Here is a 20,956-nt window from a genome sequence, read left to right as displayed (position 1 = left end):
TGACGTCCACTCTGTCCAGGCCATTCAGTATTCTGTAAGTTTCAATTAGATATGCCCTCATCCTTCCAAATTTCATCGAGTATAGACCCAGAGTCATCAAACGTTCCTCATATGTTAAGCCTTTCATTCCTGGGATCATTCTCGTGAATGTTCTTTGGAACCGGTCCAGGGCCAGTACATCATTCCTGAGGTATGGGGCCCAAAATTGCTCACAATACTCTAAATGTGGTCTGACCAGAGCTATATAAAGTCTCAGAAGTACATCCCCGCTTTTATATTGTGGTCCTCACAAAATAAATGCCATCATTGTATCTACCTTGCTAACTACCAACTCAACCTGAACGTTTACGTTAAGAGAATCCTGGAATAGGAGTCCCAAGTCCCTTTGCACTTCCAATTTCTGAAGTTTCTCCCCATTTAGAAAATAGTCCATGTCTCTATTCTTCTTACCAAACTGCATGACCTCACACTTTCCCACGTTGTATTCCATCTGCCAATACTTTGCCCACTTTCCTAATCTGTCTAAATCCTCTGCAGCCTCCCTGCCTCCTCAATGCTACCTGTTCCTTACCTATCTTTGTATCATCTGCAAACTTAGCCAGAGTGCTCTCCGTTCCTTCAAAAAGATCATTAATATATAAAGTGAAAAGTTGTGATCCCAACACTGACCCCTGTGGAACACCGTTAGTCACTGGCTCCAACCTGAGAAGGACCAGTTTATCCCCACTCTGTTTTCTGCCAGACAACCAATCCTCTATCCATGCTAGTACCTTGCCTCTAACATGAAGGGCTCTTAGCAGCCTCCTGTGCAGCACCTTGTCAAAGGCCTTCTTGAAGTCCAGGTGGATAACATCCATTGGTTCTTCTTGGTCTAACCTGCTCATCATGTCCTCAAAGAACTTTAACAGATTTGTCAGGCATGACCTTCCCTTGATGAAACCATGCTGACTCTGCCCTATTTTACCATGCACTTCCAAGTATTCAGAAATCTCATCCTCCACAATGGACTCCAAAATCTCACCGATGACCAAGGTTAGACTAATTGGCCTATAATTTCCTGCCTTTTGCCCTTACTCCCTTCATAAGCAGGGGGGGTTACATTAGCAATTTTCCAGTTTGCTGGAACCCTCCCTGAATCCAGTGATTCCTGAAAGATCACCACTAACAGCTCCACTATCTCTTCAGCTAACTCCTTCAGAACTCTGGGGTGTAGTCCATCTGATCCAGGTGATTTATCCATCTTCAAACCTTTCAGTTTTTCTAGCATCTTCTCCTTAGTGATGGCTGTCATACTCCCCTCTGCCCTGCAACTCTCTTGAACTTTTGGGATATTACTCGTGCCTTCCACTGTGGAGACTGATGCAGAGTACTTATTCAGTTGCTACACCATTTCTTTGTTCTCCATTACTGCTTCTCCAGTATAATTTTCCAGCAGCCTAATGTCCAATTTTGCGTCTCTTTTGTCGTTTATATATCTAAAGAAACTCAAGCAATCTTCTTTGATATTACTGGCTAGCTTACCCCCATATTTAATTTTCTGCCTCCTAATTTGTTTTTCCTTATTCTTTGTTGGTCTTTGTAGACTTCCCAATTCTCTGGCTTCCCACTGCCCTTCGCCACATTATATGCTTTCTGTTTTGCTGTTATGCTGTCCCTGACTTCCCTAGTCAGCCATGGTTGCCTTATCCTCCCTTTACAAAGGACAAAGAAATTAACAGTGCAGGAACAGGCCCTTCGGCCCTCCAAGCCTGCGCTGATCCTTATCCTCATCCTTATCTAAACCTGTCATCTATTTTTCTAAGGATCTGTATCCCACTGCTCCTTGCCCATTCATGTATCTGTCTAGGTACATGTTAAATGACCCTATCGTTCTTGACCTTATCATCTCCACTGGCAATGTGTTCCAGGCACCCAACACCCTCTGCATAAAGAACTTTCCATGTATACCTCCCCTAAACTTTTCCCCTCTCACTTTGAACACATGACCCCTAGTAATTGAGTCCTCTAATCTGGGAAAAAGTTTCTTGCTATCCACCCTGTCTACACTTCTCATGATTTTGTAGACCTCAATCAGGTGCACCCCTCAACCTCCTTCTTTCCAATGAAAATAATCCTAATCTACTCATCCTCTTCTCATAGCTAGCACCCTCCATACCAGGCAACATCCTGGTGAACCTCCTCTGCACCCTCTCCAAAGCATCCATATCCTTTTGGTAATGTGGCAACCAGAATTGTACGCAGTATTCCAAATGGGGCCGGACCAAAGTCTGATACAACTGTAACATGACCAGCCAACTGTTTTATTTAATACCCCGTCCGATGAAGGAAAGCATGCCTTATGCCTTCTTGACCACTCTACCGTTGCCATCTTCAGGGAATAATGGACCTGAAACCCCAGATCTCTCTGCACATCAATTTTCCCCAAGACTTTTCCATTTACTGTATAGCTTGCTCTGGAATTGCATCTTCCAAAACTCATCACCTCGCATCTGTCCGGATTGAACTCCATATGCTATTTCTCTGCCCAGCTCCCCAATCTATTTATATCCTACTGTATTCTCTGACAGTCCTCTTCACTCTCTGCTACTCCACCAACCTTCGTGTCATCTGCAAATTTGCTAATGAGGCAACCTACACCTTCCTCGAAATCATTTATGTATATCACAAACAACAGTGGTCCCAGCACCTTCCCTGTGGGACACCACTGGTCACAGGTCTCCATTTTGAGAAACGGCCTTCCACTACTACTCTCTGTCTCCTGTTACCCAACAAGTTCTCTTTCCATCTAGATAGAATACCCTGGATCCCATGTGACTTCATCTTCTTCATCAGCCTACCTTCGGGAACCTTATCAAATATCTAATTAAAGTCCATGTATATGACATCTACGTCACTTCCCTCATCAATGAACTTTGTCACCTCTTCAAAGAATTCTATTAGGTTTGTAAGACATGACCTTCCCTGCAGAAAACCATACTGCCTATCACTAATTATACCCATTTGGAAAAAAATGGGCTTATATCTTATCCCTCAGTATCTTCTCCAGCAACTTCCCTACCACTGACATCAGGCTCACAGGTCTGTAATTACATGAATTATCCCCGCTACCCTTCTTAAATAAGGGGACAGCATTAACAATTCTCCAGTCCTCTGGGACCTCTCCCGTTTTCAAGGATGCCACAAAGATATCTGTTAAGGCCCCAGCTATTTCCTCTCTCATTTCCCTTTGTAACCTGGGATAGATCACAGCTGGTCCTGGGGACTTGCCCACCTTAATGCCTTTTATAATACACAATACTTCCTCCCTCCTTATGCCGGCTTGACCTAGAGAAGTCGAACATCTATCCCTAAACTCAACATCCATCATGTCTCACTCCTTTGTAAATACCGACGCAAAGTACTCGTTAAGAATCTCACTCATTTTCTGTGACTCCACACATATCCTTCCTCCTTTGTCCTTGAGTGGGCCAACCCTTTCCTTTGTTACCCACTTGCTCCTTAAAATGAAGAAAAGGCTTTGGGGCTTTCCTTAACCCTGCTCGCTAAGGATATCTCAGGACCCCTTTTAAATCCTTGTTTCAGATTGATCCTACATTCCCAATATTCTTCCAAAGCTCCATCTGACTTCAGTCGCTTAGACCTTATGTACGCCTCTTAGTATGCTTCTTTTTCCTAGGGATGAATTTTTGCTGTGTCTCCTGAATTATTCCCAGAAACCCCCGCTATTGCTGTTCTACTGCCTTTCCTGCTAGGCTCCTCTCCCAGTCAATTCTACTCAGATCCTCCCTCATGCCTCTGTAGTTACTTTTATTCAATCGAAATGCTGTTACATTTTTTGATTCCACTTTCTCCCTTTCAAATTGCAGAGTAAATTCTATCATAACACGCTCACTGCTTCCTAAGGGTTCTTTCACCTTAAGCTCCCTTATCAAGTCTACCTCATTGCACAACACTAAGTCCAGAAATGTCTGTTCCCTAGTGGGGTCCACCACAAGCTGCTCTAAAAAATCATTCGCAGACATTTCACAAATTCCTTTTCTTGCCATCCAGGAGAGGTGGTTTATGCAGATATGGTTACATTGAAAAATTATGAATAGGAACGGTTTACAGGGATATGGGCCAAACATCCCATGGGTACGTGGGAATGGTTTAGTTTGGGAAACCTGATCAGCATGGATGAAAGATCAGCCTCTGTGCTGCATGACTCTATAACTTTGAATAGACAGCTCCAAAAACGAGGCTACCAGTCTGTTGCTTTTGACGCTCGCTTTGTTAGTCGGCCAAAGTTGGTGCTTGCCTTTCCATAGGGTATGCTGATTTCTTCATCAAGAGAGAGGTCACCTGTCACTGCAGATCCTGCACTTCTGACACTGAAAACAGATCAAGACGAATATCTGGCAACATGATGCTTCTTAATGAAAGCTTCAGGGTTACCATTACTGAAATGAATTTTCAATTTCAGATTTTTAAAAATAAATTTAATTTAAATTCCATGAGCTGCCATGGGAGGGCATGTGAAGCCCTGCACACAGGCCGCTGGATCACCAGGTCAGTGCTATTCCCATGACACCATTCTCTCCTGACTGAAAACTGGCCTGTAATGTAATCATGTCACTGTCTTAGCTTAGGCTGAGAGGGCTGCATTGAGTTAGATTGAGCCAGGTCTCAGTCCCATCTTCATTCACACCCTCACTTTCCAGCAAGGGTCACACAAAAGTGACTAGAAGTGTGTCTTCTCAGCCAGCTGGCCACCTCCAGCTCCATGTCACCTGTTCTAGATTCCATTCTGAGATCAGCCGTCACCGTGAAGCATCTCTCGTTCAACAGGGAACAGTCAGCGATGAATCTCTCAGTGATCTCGGGTATCTGAACAGCCCACTGCAGTGATGGTTTGCTGTGTAATAACAGCCAGGCTACAGACCCCACAATCGCAGGAAATGTGTTCGTAGTGACCTATTTACTGGGCTAGTCTGCAACAAACCTTCTATTCAGCTTTGGTTTGACCAAATGTGGAGTTTCTCTCTGACCTCTTTTATAAACTCCTTCATTATCTCCTTTCTGCTGCTAGGTATGCTCTTATTGCAGGCAATTGGACTGGTGCTCACTCAGAATGACTCTCTTTCAGTCTCACATATAAGCTTGTTGAAGGGCATCAGATCTCTTAATCATAAGGAGCTATCTTTTAGATTAATGCCTCTGCGATTGAGGACATGCCATTGCCAAGAGCACACAAGGAATGGGTATATATTAACTGAAAGAGATACAGAGGATGAAAAGACAGAGATCAAGATGGACAAGTATCCCATCTTGCAAGTATGGTCTGAGTATAGAGGGACTAACAGTAAAAACTAAGGGACTAATAAGCAAAAAAGTACGGATGCATTTGTATTAAATATTGATCAGGTCACAGTACTAGTTCTAAGTGCACTTTTAGCTGTCTTATACAAAAGGTAACAAATTAATATGACATTTAGTGATGATTAGAAATGCTGCCTTGCCAATAATATCCATGTGTCATGAAAAAATTAAAAAAAGAGATGAACAGTTAAGTTTCATGAGGATGATGCCAGGTATTAGAATCTTTAATTATCACAAGATCTGTGGATGACTTCATTAAAGCAGAGAAAGCTGATGCAGAATTAATGGCAATAATTTGTTGGCTTTGAATTATTGATAAACAGTCCTGGACGACTTCCTCTGAATGCAGTTGGAGAAGAAGTATCATCAGTTTGAAAAAGTGTCGAAGAGTTTGATCACCGAGTTGTAGAGAAGTGTCTTTTTGTGATAGAGTTGTTGACATGTTTCACTGCTAGGAATGGTCAAGATGGCCGCCATTGCATCAGGTTCTTAAATTAAAGATGGCGAACCATGGGGAGAGAGTGGGGTCAGCAATTTGATTTGGATTGTCCTGACAAAGAACTGGAACTTATAGCAGGTGACTAATGGCCTTTCCCTGTGCTGATGTAAACTGTGGTTCAATAATGGAGCATCACTTTGTGTGATTACGTGCTCATGTGGGTGGAGACAGCCCACTGATCCCACAGCATCTCCCTGATGACTCTCGTGGCCTCACAATGCAATGCATCATAAATCCACTTTTGAAGCAGCTCTCGATTGTTGAGCAGAGGCTTCAAGCACCACTTTAAAGGCCCCGTGCTTTGCTCTAACAGCCTCTTTCTATACGCAATTACCGTCACAGGACCATGTGGCTGGTTGGATTAGTGCCTAACAGACTCCACGTCCAGGCTGTTAACCATTTCAGCAACACAACTTTCAAAGAGGAAATCATTGATTGCACCCCATCTCTTGTTGAGCTGAGTTTTGAGGGATGGATGACCACCTCTGGGACTAAGAGATCACTGAGACCTCTCCTCTGAATAGGCTACAGTTATTTTCCCAGGAGTGTTGGAGGCTGAGGGGTGACCTTATAGAGGTTTATAAAATCATGAGGGGCATGAATAGGATAAATAGATAAGGTCTTTTCCTTGGGGTGGGGGAGTCCAAAACTAAAGGGCATAGATTTAGGGTGAGAGGGGAAAGATATAAAAGAGACCTCAGGGGCAACCTTTTCAAGCAGAGGATGGGGTGAGTATGGAATGAGCTGCCAGAGGAAATGGTGGAGGCTGGTACAATTACAACATTTAAAAAGCATCTGGATGGGTATATGAATAAGAAGGGTTTATAGGGATATGGGCCAAATGCTGGCAAATGGGGCGAGATTAATTTAGGATATCTGGTTGGCGTGGACGAGTTGAACAGAGGTTCTGTTTTTATGCTGAGCATCTCTATGACTCTATGACCTGTTTGCCTTTTATTATGTGGGTTGATGCTATGCTATGAATTTGGATTTAAGACAGACTAGTCAAGGAGAAGGCTAAATCAAAAACTGTCTCCACATTTAGATATCAAACTAACCTAATTCATCAAACATTAATCCTAAATACTCATGTACCTGGTAATTGAAGCTATTCCAGGCTCTGATCTTATAGTCACATCAGATAAGGATTAATCTATCTTCTTCATGTGTTCATGAAGTCTGTTCCTGTGTGTCTTCCTATCCAAACTATTAAAGTGTGTTGATGTTTTGCCATGAGTTCCCGGCCTGCCCACACTGTGCTATTTATCCACAGTGATGTGCAGCTCCGTGACATGGCCGAACTGGTCCTCACCCTTAACAATTTCTCCTTCGAATCCTTCCACTTCCTCCAAACCATGGGCACCCATATGGGCCCCAGCTATGCCTGTCTCTTTATTGGCTACGTAGAGCAGTTGATCTTCCGTAATTACACCGGCACCACACCCCACCTCTTCCTCCGCTACACTGATGACTGCATTGGCACCACCTCGTGCTCCCGTGAGGAGGTTGAGCAATTCGTCAACTTCACCAACACATTCCACCCTGACCTTAAATTTATCTGGACCATCGCTGACATCTCCCTCCCCTTCCTGGACCTCTCCATCTCCATTAGTGACGACCGACTTGACACTGACATTTTTTACAAACCCACCGACTCCCACAGCTACCTGGATTACACCTCTTCCCATCCTACCTAATCCAAAAATGCCATCCCATATCCCCAATTCCTCCGCCTCCGCCGTATCTGCTCCCAGGAGGACCAGTTCCACCACAGAACACACCAGATGGCCTCCTTCTTTAGAGACCGCAATTTCCCTTCCCATGTGGTTAAAGATGCCCTCCAACGCATCTCGTCCACATCTCGCACCTCCGCCCTCAGACCCCACCCCTCCAACCGTAACAAAGACAGACCGCCCCTGGTGCTCACCTTCCACTCTACCAACCTTTGCATAAACCAAATCATCCGCCGACATTTCCGCCACCTCCAAACGGACCCCACCACCAGAGATATATTTCCCTCCCCACTTCTTTCCGCCTTCCGCAAAGACCATTCCCTCCGTGACTACCTGGTCAGGTCCATGCCCCCCTACAACCCACCCTCCCGTCCTGGCACCTTCCCCTGCCACCGCAGGAATTGCAAAACCTGCGCCCACATCTCCTCCCTCACCTCCATCCAAGGCCCTAAAGAAGCCTTCCACATCCATCAAAGTTTTACCTGCACATCCACCAATATCATTTATTGTATCCGTTGCTCCCGATGCGGTCTCCTCTTGGGGAGACTGGACGGCTCCTAGCAGAGCGCTTTAGGGAACATCTCTGGGACACCCGCACCAATCAACCACACCGCCCTGTGGCCCAACATTTCAATTCCCCCTCCCACTCTGCCTAGGACATGGAGGTCCTGGGCTTCCTTCACCGCCGCTCCCTCACCACCAGACACCTGGAGGAAGAACGCCTCATCTTCCTCCTCAGAACACTTCAACCCCAGGGCATCAATGTGGACTTCACCAGTTTCCTCATTTCGCCTTCCCCCACCTCACCCCAGTTCCAAACTTCCAGCTCAGCACTGTCCCCATGACTTGTCCTACTTGCCTATCTTCTTTTCCACCTATCTGCTCTGCCCTCCTCCCTGGCCTATCACCTTCATCCCCTCCCCCATTCACCTATTGTACTCTATGCTACTTTCTCCCCACCCCCACCCTCCTCTTATTTATCTCTCCACCCTTCAGACTTTCTGCCCGAAACGTTGATTTTACTGCTCCTCGAATGCTGCCTGAACTGCTGTGCTTTTCCAGCACCACTAATCCAGACATCATCATCATGTTGCTCTACGGTCCTGAATCCTTTACATGACAGTTAATGAGCCAATATTTTTGAGAATGTGTCACATAAGCTGCTGACTTTACACAATAATCAGGAAGCCTGAATCAGAACAGTGAACACCATGTTATGGGCTGTATATTGACAAGTATGTAATTCTTGAAGGTCTTCCGATTTTCTTGACCACTTCTTGATGTAGAAACTCATTGGAATTTATAAAAGTTACAGAGTTGTGAGTTGCACAGAACTCCTACTGTTTATAATCAATGTGTGAGGAATTAAAAAGTTGCATCAGTTATTGGAAAAATTCATTGGATACAGTCTGGAGCAGCTTAGCATGTGAGTGAAAATTATTCATTTGGATCATTTTTGTGATATACAGAGATACACATGTGGTACCTTCCAGTCTTCAGTGCACCTATTATAGATTAGATTAGATTACATTACATTACTGTGTGGAAACAGGCCTTTCGGCCCGACAAGTCCACACCGACCCGCCGAAGCGCAACCCATCCATACCCCTACATTTACCCCTTACCTAACACTATGGGCAATTTAGCATGGCCAATTCACCTCACCTGCACATCTTTGGAATGTGGGAGGAAACTGGAGCACCCGGAGGAAACCCACGCAGACACGGGGAGAACGTGCAAACTCCACACAGTCAGTCACCTGAGGCAGGAATTGAACCCGGGTCTCTAGCGCCGTGAGGCAACAGTGCTAATCACTGTGCCACCGTGCCGCCCACGATTCTTGCCTAATAAAGTAGTTAGCAGGGAGAGCAGGCAGGGAAATGATGTTCAGACCACAATCAGATTAGACACGATCATATTGAATGATGGAGGTAAAAACAATGACTGCAGATGCTGGAAACCAGAGTCTAGATTAGAATGGTGCTGGAAAAGCACACAGGTCAGGCAGCATCCGAGGAGCAGTAAAATCGACGTTCCGGGCAAAAGCCCTTCATCAGGAATACAGGCATATTGAATGATGGAGCAAACTCAATGGGCTCCTGCTCCTATTTCTTATGTTCCAGACAGGAATAGGGTGGGCAACATGAAATGGGGAGCTGATAAGGCTAGGTATTTACTGGTAGCAAAGTTTTCCTATGGCCAGGTGTCCCACATTATCCCTTGCTGAATTGTTCTCCAAAAGCCAGCAAATGTAATACCGGGGAAGGTCTTATTGTAGTTTGGGGTTTTCACACAATCTGGTGGGTGTGACAAGTTCTGTAAAACCCTGTGAAGCTTTTTGGCTAGTAACAGTCCTGGCTGATGTGAGATGGGTTTTGTGCATATTGACATTCTCAGTGTTCGGAATCTAATGAGTTCACTAGGGTCAGGGTTAGGACTGCTGTCAGTGTTAGGGTTAGGATCAGTGTTAGGGCTAGGGTCAGGATCAGGTTTATGGTTAGGATTAACATATGGATTAGTGTTGGGGTTATGGTTAGGGTCAGGGTTAGGTTTAAGGTTAAGTTTAGGGTTAGGATTAGGGTTAGGATTAGGGCTAGTGTTAATGATATATTTCGGGTAATGGTTAAGTTTAGGTTTCGGGTTAGAGTTAGATTTAAGGTTATGTTCATCATTAGGGTTAGGGTAAAGATTAGGTTTCAAGTTCAGCTGAACTACAGCCCAGTCCGTGGCTGCAGGTCAGTGAGGAGCCCTCTATTCCCCTAGAAGCTCCTCATTTCTAATTTAGTAGCATTCCAGGCTGTTTCAACCTCGGCCTCAGCAATTTCAGCTCACGTTTAAAATAGTGGGTCAGCTGCTTGAGTTGTTCCTGATTGCCTTGTGGGGAACTTCTCAACTCTGGAAAAGGTATTGGATAACTGGACTGGAAGGCCACCTCAGCCTGTATGGTCCATGTGACCACTCTTTCAGGGCAAATCCCAGCTATCAGCGCAACATCGAGGGTCGAAGGACATGTACTGCGCTGTAATGTTCTATGTTCCTCCAGTTGTTCAATCTCCCTGACCTGAAAGGGCTCCTTAGAGACCATTGGGATGTTATTATCTTTATTTCCACCAGTTCACCAGCAAGAAGCAAATCAACAGCCTCTACCAGCAGACTGGGGTTGACCTGCACACTGTTTGGTCCCAACACAAGGTCATGCTCCAGATTTACCCAGTAAAAGTGGGATTGGCCTATATCTCCTTTCAATCCCCCAGCATGAGCTGCACTCTTAGGTGTTAGGGCCAGGCCTTTATCCCACTGTAGAGTTTGTCCAGCCCCAGTATCCCTCAGAACCACTGCAGGCTTACTGACTTCACCCTGGAAATTGTGATCACCCTGCTTTTCGATACAAGAGCTCTCAAGAATTTATTTAACCTCATCTGCACACTCAGCACAGGGAGTTACAGCTGCACGCACAGCCAAATCCTGCCCTGCTATGCTTCCTGACTGACTCCCGTTATCACTTACAGAGTGTATGTGCCTGTGGTAGGTAGATTCCACTGATTTTTCCTGTACCTTTCAGCAATTGGCCCAAACATTCCCTACCTTGCAGACATTCTTCTTGACCTGCCCTTTCCTCTCAGAATCACTTTTCCTGTCCTGAGGAGAGCTCCCTCTCCATGGGTGCTCAGTGATCAAAATATCTCCTCCTTGAGATCTCCTTCACAAATATACACCATGCACTGAGCACATTTTGCAATCAGTTGAAGATGCTCTATCATCCAGTAAGTGTAGTCTTCAATAAGGTGATCTTTCCAAACTTAGCAAATTTCACTCTGGAAATTGTGATCACCCTGCTTTTCGATACAAGAGCTCTCAAGAATTTATTTAACCTCATCTGCACACTCAGCACTGCCTTTACAGGGAGTTACAGCTGCACGCACATCCAAATCCTGCCCTGCTATGCTTCCTGACTGACTCCCGTTATCACTTAGAGTGTATGTGCCGATAGATGAACCTCAGAGAAGCCTCAGAGCATGTCTGCTTAAGGAAGATCAGCCTCTTGAATTTGTTCCCAAGTTCCTTATGACATCTCAGGCTAACTACTTTAACATAGACTGGGATAGTTTGGCTCCAATTTTCATTTTGTATGCCTGCAAAGCATTATATTAACATATAAAGATAATGTTCTGATGCACATCCTTTGAAACTCACAAAATGGTGGCTCAGTGGTTAGCACTACTACCTCACAATGACTGGAACCCGAGAGGTTCAGGTACACAATTCTTTGAAATTTGCTTCACATGTAGACAGGATGGTTAAGAAGGTGTTTAGTACGCTTGCCTTCATTGCTTAGACTTTTGAGTCTAAGAGTTCAGATGCCTTGTTGAAGTTGTACATGACATTGGTGAGGCAGTTCTAGTTGCCTTGTTATAGGAAACTGGAGCGGGTTCAGAAAATATTTACCAGGATGTTGCCAGAATGGAGGGTTTGAGATATAAAAATAGACTGGAAGGGCTGGGACCTTTCTCACTGGAGCATTCGAGGGTGAGAGGCGACACGTATAGAGGTTTATCAAATTATGAGGGGCCTAGATAAGGTGAATGACAAGAGTCTTTTCCCTCAGGTGGGGGTGGGGGTGAGGGGAGGTGAGGGTTCAAAACCAGGTGGCATATTTTCAAAGTGAGAGGAGAAAGATTTAAAAGGGATGTGAGGGGCAACTTTTTTATACAGAGAGTGATTCTTGTGTAGAATGAACTACCAGAGGAAAGTTAAAAATCACACAACACCAGGTTATAATCCAACAGGTTTAGTTGGAAGCACACTAGCTTTTGGAGCATTGCTCCTTCATCAGGTGATAGTGGAGGGCTCAAAAGCGACGCTCCGAAAGCTAGTGTGCTTCCAATTAAACCTGTTGGACTATAATCTGGTACTGTGTGATTTTTAACTTTGTACACCCCAGTCCAACACCGGCATCTCCAAATGATGACTACCAGAGGAAGTAATGGATGCAGATGAAGTTACACTTAAAAGACTTTTGAATTAGTTCATGCATAGGGAAGATTTGGAGGGATATGCACCAATTTCAGGCTGGTGGGGCTAGTTCACTAAACACCCTGATCATGTGAGATAGCATGTGAGGTAGCCCCCAGGCACTGTCAATATCATTCCACCCAAGACCTGCTGTTATTCTTCACCTTTAAATCTGAGCGTAAGCATTGGAAATCTCTGGAACTCTCTCCGCCAGTAGATTTGGAAGCTCCCTCTCTGAATATAACTGAGAGTGATATAGACAGGCTTTTCTTTGTCCCTCAGGGGATAGTGGATTGTGGGGTAGAGTTAAGGCAAGTACCAGGAGCTGCCTGATATATTCCTGCTTCTATTTCTTATGGTTTTATGTTCTTATATTGCTTGTCGTAATTGATGGGATATGGGTTGGTGAATTCTTCAGTCAGCAAAGTTAATATCAATACAAACACATGACTGCAGCCATTCGGGCCCTCACATTGGACCCACTATTAACATAAGATCATGGAGGATCTCATTGTGACCTCAATTCCAAACTTTCCTACATCCTCAAATACAGTCATTGACTCCCTTGTTAGACAGGAACCCACCCACTTCTGTGTTGGAGATGTTTAATGACCCTGCCTTACTGTTCTCTCACCAGAGAAGGGAGTTCCCCAGACTAACAATACTTTGTAAAAAAATGTTCTCCTCTCCATCTTAAATGGGCGACTCCTTATTTGAAATGTTACCCCCTAATCATAGAGTTATACAGCATGGACAAAGTTAAAAATCACATAATACCACGTTATAGTCCAACAGGTTTATTTGGAAGCACTAGCTTTTGGGGCACTGCCTCTTCATCAGGGGTGAAACAAGACCCTATGGCCCAACTCAACCATGACAGCCAGGTTTGAACTACATGTATCTTTCCAAATGTCCTTTAAATGTTAGAATTGTACCTGCCTCTACACTACCTCTCATGGTTTGTTCCATATACGTACCATCCTCTGAGTGAAAAACTTGTCCCTCAGGTCCCTTTCAAATCTTTCCCCTCTCAACATAAACCTATGCCCTCTAGTTTTGGACTCCCCTGCTCTGGGGAAAAGCCCTTGGCTATTTACCTTATCTATGCTCCTCATGATTTTACAGATCTCCTATGAGGTCGCTCCTCAGCCTCCGACAGTCCAGGGATAAAAGTCCCAATCTATCCAGCCTCTCTTTTTAACTCAAACCCTTCAGTCTCAGTAGAATACTTGCAAATCTTTTCCGCACCCTTTTCAGTTCCTATTGTCTTCCACAAACGATAACATTCTTTCAGTATCTACCCTGTTAATTCCCCTCAGAAGTTTCAATAAGATCACCCGATAGTCTTCTAAATTTCTAGGGCACAGGCCCAGCCTCTCTAACGTTTGCTCCTAAGATCTGGAAAGGTCCCATTGGATTACAACTCCACAAATGGAACTTGTTTATTCAAGAAAGGAGGGAACCAGAAAGGCAAAAATCTACAGACTGATTAGCCTAACATCAGTCATAGGGAATTCACTGGTATTCATTATCATGGAAGTTGTCGTGGAGCACATAAACTAATTCACTGCAACCAGGCAGTGTCAACATGGTTTTGTGAAAGAAAAGTTGTACTTGACTAATTTAATTTGAGTTATTTAAGCAAGCAGCAGTGCATCCATTCACTTGTCACTAATCATATCCTGATCCATGACTGTTGACATGATAAACTGTAAATTTATGTTGACAATACCAATCCCAGCTACCATAACATCAAATAAAAGCAAATGCTGGAAATCCAAAATCAAAAAGAAAGTGCTGGAGAAACATAGAAAATAGGAGCAACAGTAGGCTGTTGGCCTTGTCTTATCATTCAATATGATTACGTCTGGTCATCCAACTCAGTCCCTTGTTGCTGCTTTCTCCCCATACCCTTTGATCCCTTTAACCCTAAGAACTATATTCAACTCCTTGAAAGAATTCAATGTTTTAGCGTAAATCACTTTCTGTGGCAGAGAAGTTCACACGCTCACCACACTCTGGGTGAAGAAATGTCTGGTTATCTCAGTCAGGTCTGGCAGCAAGTGTGGAGAGAGTTCATGATTCGAGCCCAGTGTGACTCTCCCTTAGAACTCTAGCACTTTCTGTTTTCAGACCATGACATTAGATGGACTGAACAGTCAAATATGGCCAAGTCTGAACAGGAAGGAATAAGCACAAGTTAAGTAGAAATGGCGCCACTGATGCAAAAAAGCTACAGCAATGAATGCAAGCATCAATGCAAGAGGGTTCACTTCCTAGCAAAACTTCTCACAATAGTTAAAGGAAGACCTGTTCCTTCCTAAAGTTCGTTAAGTCTTGATTGCTGCCAGCAATCAGCCAAACTCCTGAAACGCGGGGAGATAGATTTTATTACACAAGCTTATCAAGAGGTGTTAAGCAAAGAAGGAAAGAAAGGAGTTGAGGGATTGAATCACTAGATTTACTGGTTTAGTGCAGCACACTCAAGGATAAAATAGACTCTTCCTGATCCCATGTTCAAACTCAAGGCTTCCAATTTTTCTCCTCCACCCCAGTCCCAAATCTAAACTACTTAACCCTAAACCCCAGTTAAGTTGTAATTTCTGTCTCCTCTTTATAAATTTGAATTGATATTCTCGTGTGTTTAACTCTGACTCTGATGATTTAATTTATAGGGTACTGTTCCTGCTCCAGGGTGCAGTTTTACTTGTGAGGGTATAAACAGCATGGATACTTAGGACTGGTTTCATGACTCTCAATCCCATTGATGATGCCTCATAAAATTACCCAGTAAAAACAGGCTACATATTAGATTAGATTCCCTACAGTATGCAAACAGGCCCTTCGGCCCAACAAGTCCACACCGACCTTCCAAAGAGCAACCCACCCAGACCCACTCCCCCACCCTACATTTGCGAATGCACCTAACACTATGGGCAATTTAGCATGGCCAATTTACCTGACCTGCATATCTTTGGATTGTGGGAGGAAACTGGAGTACCCGGAGGAAACCCATGCAGACACGGGGAGAATATGCAAACTCCACACAGACAGTCACCCAAGGTGGGAATTGAACCCAGGTGCTATGAGGCTGCAGTGCTAACCACTGAGCCACTGTGCCACCCCGGTAAACGCTTTGTTTTCAAAACTGAGGTAACCTATTTGACTCTCCTTTTTGTATTCCCATCACTTTGTACCAATCGCTCTCAAAACTGAGGATATCTTTTTCAGCTGTAGAGATAATGAAAATATTTTTGGAGAATCTAATTATTCAGTCCCTGTTGTTCACTGTGGAAGCATGGCCAGGTGGATCTCATTGACTATGAGATCCTTGATTGGGGTTGTTAACCTGAGCCAATCAGGGAGCCCTGGCTGACAAATATAAACAGGAGATTGCCCGGGTGTCCTTGGAGAAGGAGCACGCGGTGTCGACGAACACCCTGGAGTTGTTCAGGGAGAGGTGGGCGCCGCAGGGAGTGGAGTGCATCATTTCTCCCTCCAACTCTATTTTGATTTAGTCTCTACCCTCCCCTTCACTGTTTTGATCACACAGCACTGCCCTTTGATGTGAAAGGCAGTGTTTGTCACTGGCCACCCGGGTGTTTTCCTATCTTCCTGGTGGTGGAATTTGAATAAAGATTGGTGCACTTTGTGTCTTTCACTGTGTCTCACACCTGCACACACACACCATGGGTGCTGGGGCAAAAATAAGCACTACCGCACTTAGGTGGTAGTGTGGGGGTTAAATTTAAAACAAAAAACAGGAGATTGCCCGGGTGTCCTTGGAGAAGGAGCACGCGGTGTCCACCAACACCCTGGAGTTGTTCAGGGAGAGGTGGGCGCCGCAGGGAGTGGAGTGCATCATAAAAAAAAACAGGAGATTCAGAAGATTTCCTCAGTCTAGACATTGACTCTGAGCTGGCTGATCACAGCCTGTGCACTGTGCATGTGTAAATAAAGGGCAACTTGGTGATCGATATCAGTCTCTGTGCAGTTATTTTGTCCAATCAGATTAACACTCAGTTGAATTTTTACCTCACACTATGTGAAATGTTCCCTTTACCAAGCCTCCTTTGACACAATCTTCCAAACTAATAACCCCCATTAGCTAGAACAGCAAAACCAGTGCCTACACCCTCCTCTCCAAGTCACGCACCATCCTTGCTGTTTAAATTGATTGCAATTTCTTCAGTCTCCCAGGTTCAGAGTCCTGGAACTTCTTCCCTGACTGTGAGTACATCTGCATTAGACAGACTGCAGTGGTTCCAGCATGCAACTATTTGTACCCATGACAAGGGCAATTATGGATGGGCAATAAGAACTGACCTTACCAGCAAAATCCACAATTCATGAATTAATTTTAGAAAAAACCTCCTCTTTATTTCTTTTTTCAACATTAGGCTTGTCTTCCTATATCTAGGATCACCAATATGAGTCAGATCTGTGGTTTAAGTAACATGTGCCTAACTCAAAGCTAGAGTTTGTGCAATTGGCCTTCCATTAGAACTACAACTATCACTGTTGTCCTTGTCTCAGGCTGGGTCTGAATATCTCAATGATCTGTTCTTTCTAAACGTGGACTTATTGTACCCGGTGTGGTCTATATCGGGGAGAAAGGACACCTTCTTGCAGACTGTTTCAGAGAACATTACATTACATTAGATTACATTACAGTGTGGAAACAGGCCCTTCAGCCCAACAAGTCCACACCGACCCGCCGAAGCGTAACCCACCCATACCCCTACATTTACCCCTTACCTAACACTATGGGCAATTTAGCACAGCCAATTCACCTGACCTGCACATCTTTTGGACTGTGGGAGGAAACCGGAGCACCCGGAGGAAACCCACGCAGACACGGGGAGAACGTGCAAACTCCACACAGTCAGTCGCCTGAGGCGGGAATTGAACCCGGGTCCCTGGCGCTGTGAGGCAGCAGTGCTAACCACTGTGCCACCGTGCCGCCCACCAAGTATAGTCTACAGTCTCCCAAATTGTGGGTTGATTTTGGAAATCCATCTAATCCAGATAAGTCACAAATTGCAGAGTAATTTTAATGTCCAATTGGAAGGGGAGGTGGGGCAAATGTCTTTTCTTCTCAGCTTTTCTCTTCCAGATACCTAAAGAAAAATTAAACTGCTTGGAGCCATAATATGCATCTGATCCAGGTACCCTCACTTAATGCCATAGTTCTATTTGCAAGCACTTTTCTAACATCTCTGGGATACCTCCACCCATCAACACTTTAACTCCCCCTCCCACTCCTTCAAGGACATGCAGGTCCTGGGCCTCCTCCACCACTAAACCATTACCACCTGACACCTGGAGGAAGAACGCCTCATTTTCTGCCTTGGGACCCTGCAACCACATGGGAAAAATGGGGATTTCAACAGCTTCTTCATTTCTCCTCCTCCCACATTATCCCAGTCCAAGCCTACAATTCGGCACCACCTTCCAGACCTGTCCATCACTCTCCCCTCTGACCTATCACCTTCTACCTCACCTTCATCCTCCTATCGCTTTCTCAGCTACCTTCCTCCCAACTCCATCCCCTCCCATTTATCTCTCAGCCCCAGCCCACAAGCCCCTGATGAAGGGCTTATGCCCGAAACGTTGATTCTCCTGCTCCTTGGATATTGCTTGGCGTACTGTGCTTTCCCAGCAACACACTCTTGACTCTAAACTTGTTGTGCTCCATTTATCCTTTAATGACCCTTTATCTAGTGAACAAATAACTGTGGGGCTCTCAATTGGAAAAACCAAGTGAAGGCCAATTTAATTCTACAGCTCTTCTATGAGTCAAGCTCCTGAACGCTTTATTTAACCTTCACACTTAGCTTGAAAGATGCCCAATGACCAAGCAAAATTTCTCTCTTTTATCATCATGATTTGTCAGGTTAGTGCTAACTAGTAGTTGAAAATTAACAGATGTTTATCTGCTTTGTGGCAATATGCAATCTTGTTATTTTCTTAAACACTTACGGATATTTCCTGTGGACTACTCAATTAACCGTATATCCAGGTTGAAGCCTTTGAAAGAAATTATGGTGTTTGCTTTAATTTCAGAAAAGGTGATAAAACCAAGTTTCCTCTTCAGTTTTGTGATTGGGATGTGTTGGGAGGGTCCTCAGAGCTTGCTGGAGGATAAATAATGGAGTTTAATGTATTCTTTGGCATTGTCTTCACAGATTAACAGGTATTTTTTCTGCGGAATGTTCAAATACCTCCGCAGGAGATTGACTCGAAACCTAACAGAGCACAATCGTCAGAGAGCTCGTCTCGTCTCCAAGGATGGGAGGTGTAACATCGAATTCGGAAACGTCAAGGAGCATTCACGGATTGGCTTCCTTGTGGATATTTGGACAACTGTCCTTGACCTCAAATGGAGATATCAGATGACCATCTTTATTTCAGCTTTCCTCGGAAGTTGGTTTCTCTTTGGTTTGTTGTGGTACGCAGTTGCTTACATGCATAAGGACCTTCCTGAATTTTCACCCACTGATACCCATATGCCTTGTGTTCAGAATCTTAATGGGCTGACATCTGCCTTTCTCTTCTCACTGGAGACTCAGGTCACGATTGGTTATGGGTTCAGATGTGTGACGGAACAGTGTGGTGAAGCCATCTTCCTCCTGGTGACTCAATCCATCCTAGGTGTCATCATTAATTCCTTCATGTGCGGTGCCATCCTGGCCAAGATCTCTCGACCAAAGAAACATGCCAAAACCATCACCTTCAGTAAAACCGCTGTCATCAGCAAACGTGGGGGAAAACTGTGTCTCCTGATCCGAGTAGCCAACCTCAGGAAAAGTCTTCTGATTAGCAGCCACATTTATGGAAAGCTTTTGAAAACCACAGTGACTCTAGAGGGCGAGACCATTATCATGGATCAAGTCAACATTGATTTTATTGTTGATGCAGGGAATGAGAATCTATTTTTCATATCTCCTCTCACTATCTATCACATTATTGACAAGACCAGTCCCTTCTATGAGATGTCAGCCGAGACCATCAAGCAGCAAGACTTTGAGTTGGTAGTGTTCCTGGATGGCACCATAGAGGCCACCAGCGCCACCTGCCAGGTGAGAACATCTTACATCCCAGACGAAGTCTTCTGGGGCTATAGATTTGCCCCCATTGTCTCCAAATCAAAAGAAGGGAAGTACAGAGTTGATTTCTCCAACTTTGGTAAGACTGTTCAGGTCGATACTCCACACTGTGCCCATTGTCTGCAGGCAGAGAGGGAGGCCAAACGCAATGAGAAGAAAGCATACGATAACCCTGTATTCCAACTCAATGAAGTCAATGAAACTAAAATGTAAACATTAATTTCACATCTCAGTTAATGTGTATTTGGTACTTATATCTCCAAGCTTCTAGTAAAATGAAATATGTCATTTTTATGATGGACATTCACTCATAACAGGAGGAAGCTTTAGATAACACCAAGCCAGGATTGTGGTAGGATGAACAGTCTCAGTCCAGTTGTGACATAGGGAGGGTTCTTCTCACTCCAGGTGTGACACATAGAATGATAGTTTCACTCCAGGTTTAACACACAGGGACAGTCTCAGTCCAGATGTGACACACACAGGGACAGTCTCAGTCTAAGTGTGACACCCACAAGGACAGACTCAGTCCAGGTGTGACACACACAGGAATAGTCTCAGTCCAGGTGTGACATGCACAGGAACAGACTCAGTCCAGGTGTGACACACACAGGGACAGTCTCAGTCTAGGTGTGACACACACAGAGGCAGACTCAGTCCAGGTGTGACACACACACAGAGACAGTCTCAGTCCAGGTGTGACACACACAGAGACAGACTCAGTCCAGGTGTGACAGACACAGGGACAGTCTCAGTCCAGGTGTGACACACACAGAGACAGTCTCAGTCCAGGTGTGACACACACAGGGACAGTCTCAGTCCAGGTGTGACACACGCAAAGACAGACTCAGTCCACGTGTGACACACACAGAGACAGTCTCAGTCCAGGTGTGACACGCACAGAGACAGACTCAGTCCAGGTATGACACGCACAGAGACAGACTCAATCCAGGTGTGACATGCACAGGGACAGTCTCAGTCCAGGTGTGACATGCACAGGGACAGTCTCAATCCAGGTGTGACACACACAGGGACAGTCTCAGTCCAGGTGTGAAACAGGAAGGGACAGTGTTATGGACCAGACCAGATCCTTTCAAAATATGTTAATAAGGAAACTTAGACCTTAATTTTTTCTTATTTTGAAGGTAAATATCAGGTGCTGTATTCCACATGCAATATGATTGGTTAAACTACTCGACATTAAGCAAAACACAACTTATTCAAACACTATTGTTAAAGTACAA

General features: G+C 44.6%; 1 protein-coding gene across 1 annotated transcript in view; it reads left to right on the top strand.

Moving 5' to 3' along the window:
• The window catches only part of LOC122540531 (ATP-sensitive inward rectifier potassium channel 1-like), a 79,503-nt gene extending 59,576 nt beyond the window's left edge, over positions 1-19,927 (top strand). Inside the window, exon 2 of the mRNA XM_043676394.2 lies at positions 18,792-19,927. Within this exon, the coding sequence (XP_043532329.2) occupies positions 18,816-19,925 (1,110 nt within the window). The 5' untranslated portion in view covers positions 18,792-18,815 and the 3' untranslated portion in view covers positions 19,926-19,927. The remainder of the gene's footprint in view (positions 1-18,791) is intronic.
• Positions 19,928-20,956: the final 1,029 nt, after the last annotated feature.

The sequence above is a fragment of the Chiloscyllium plagiosum genome, unplaced genomic scaffold (assembly GCF_037043375.1).
Source record: "Chiloscyllium plagiosum isolate Xiang-an unplaced genomic scaffold, Cpla_swu_hap1 HiC_scaffold_29, whole genome shotgun sequence".
NCBI lineage: Eukaryota > Metazoa > Chordata > Chondrichthyes > Orectolobiformes > Hemiscylliidae > Chiloscyllium > Chiloscyllium plagiosum.
The sequence above is the reverse complement of the archived record's forward strand: the minus strand, read 5'-3'. Positions and strand labels throughout refer to the sequence as shown.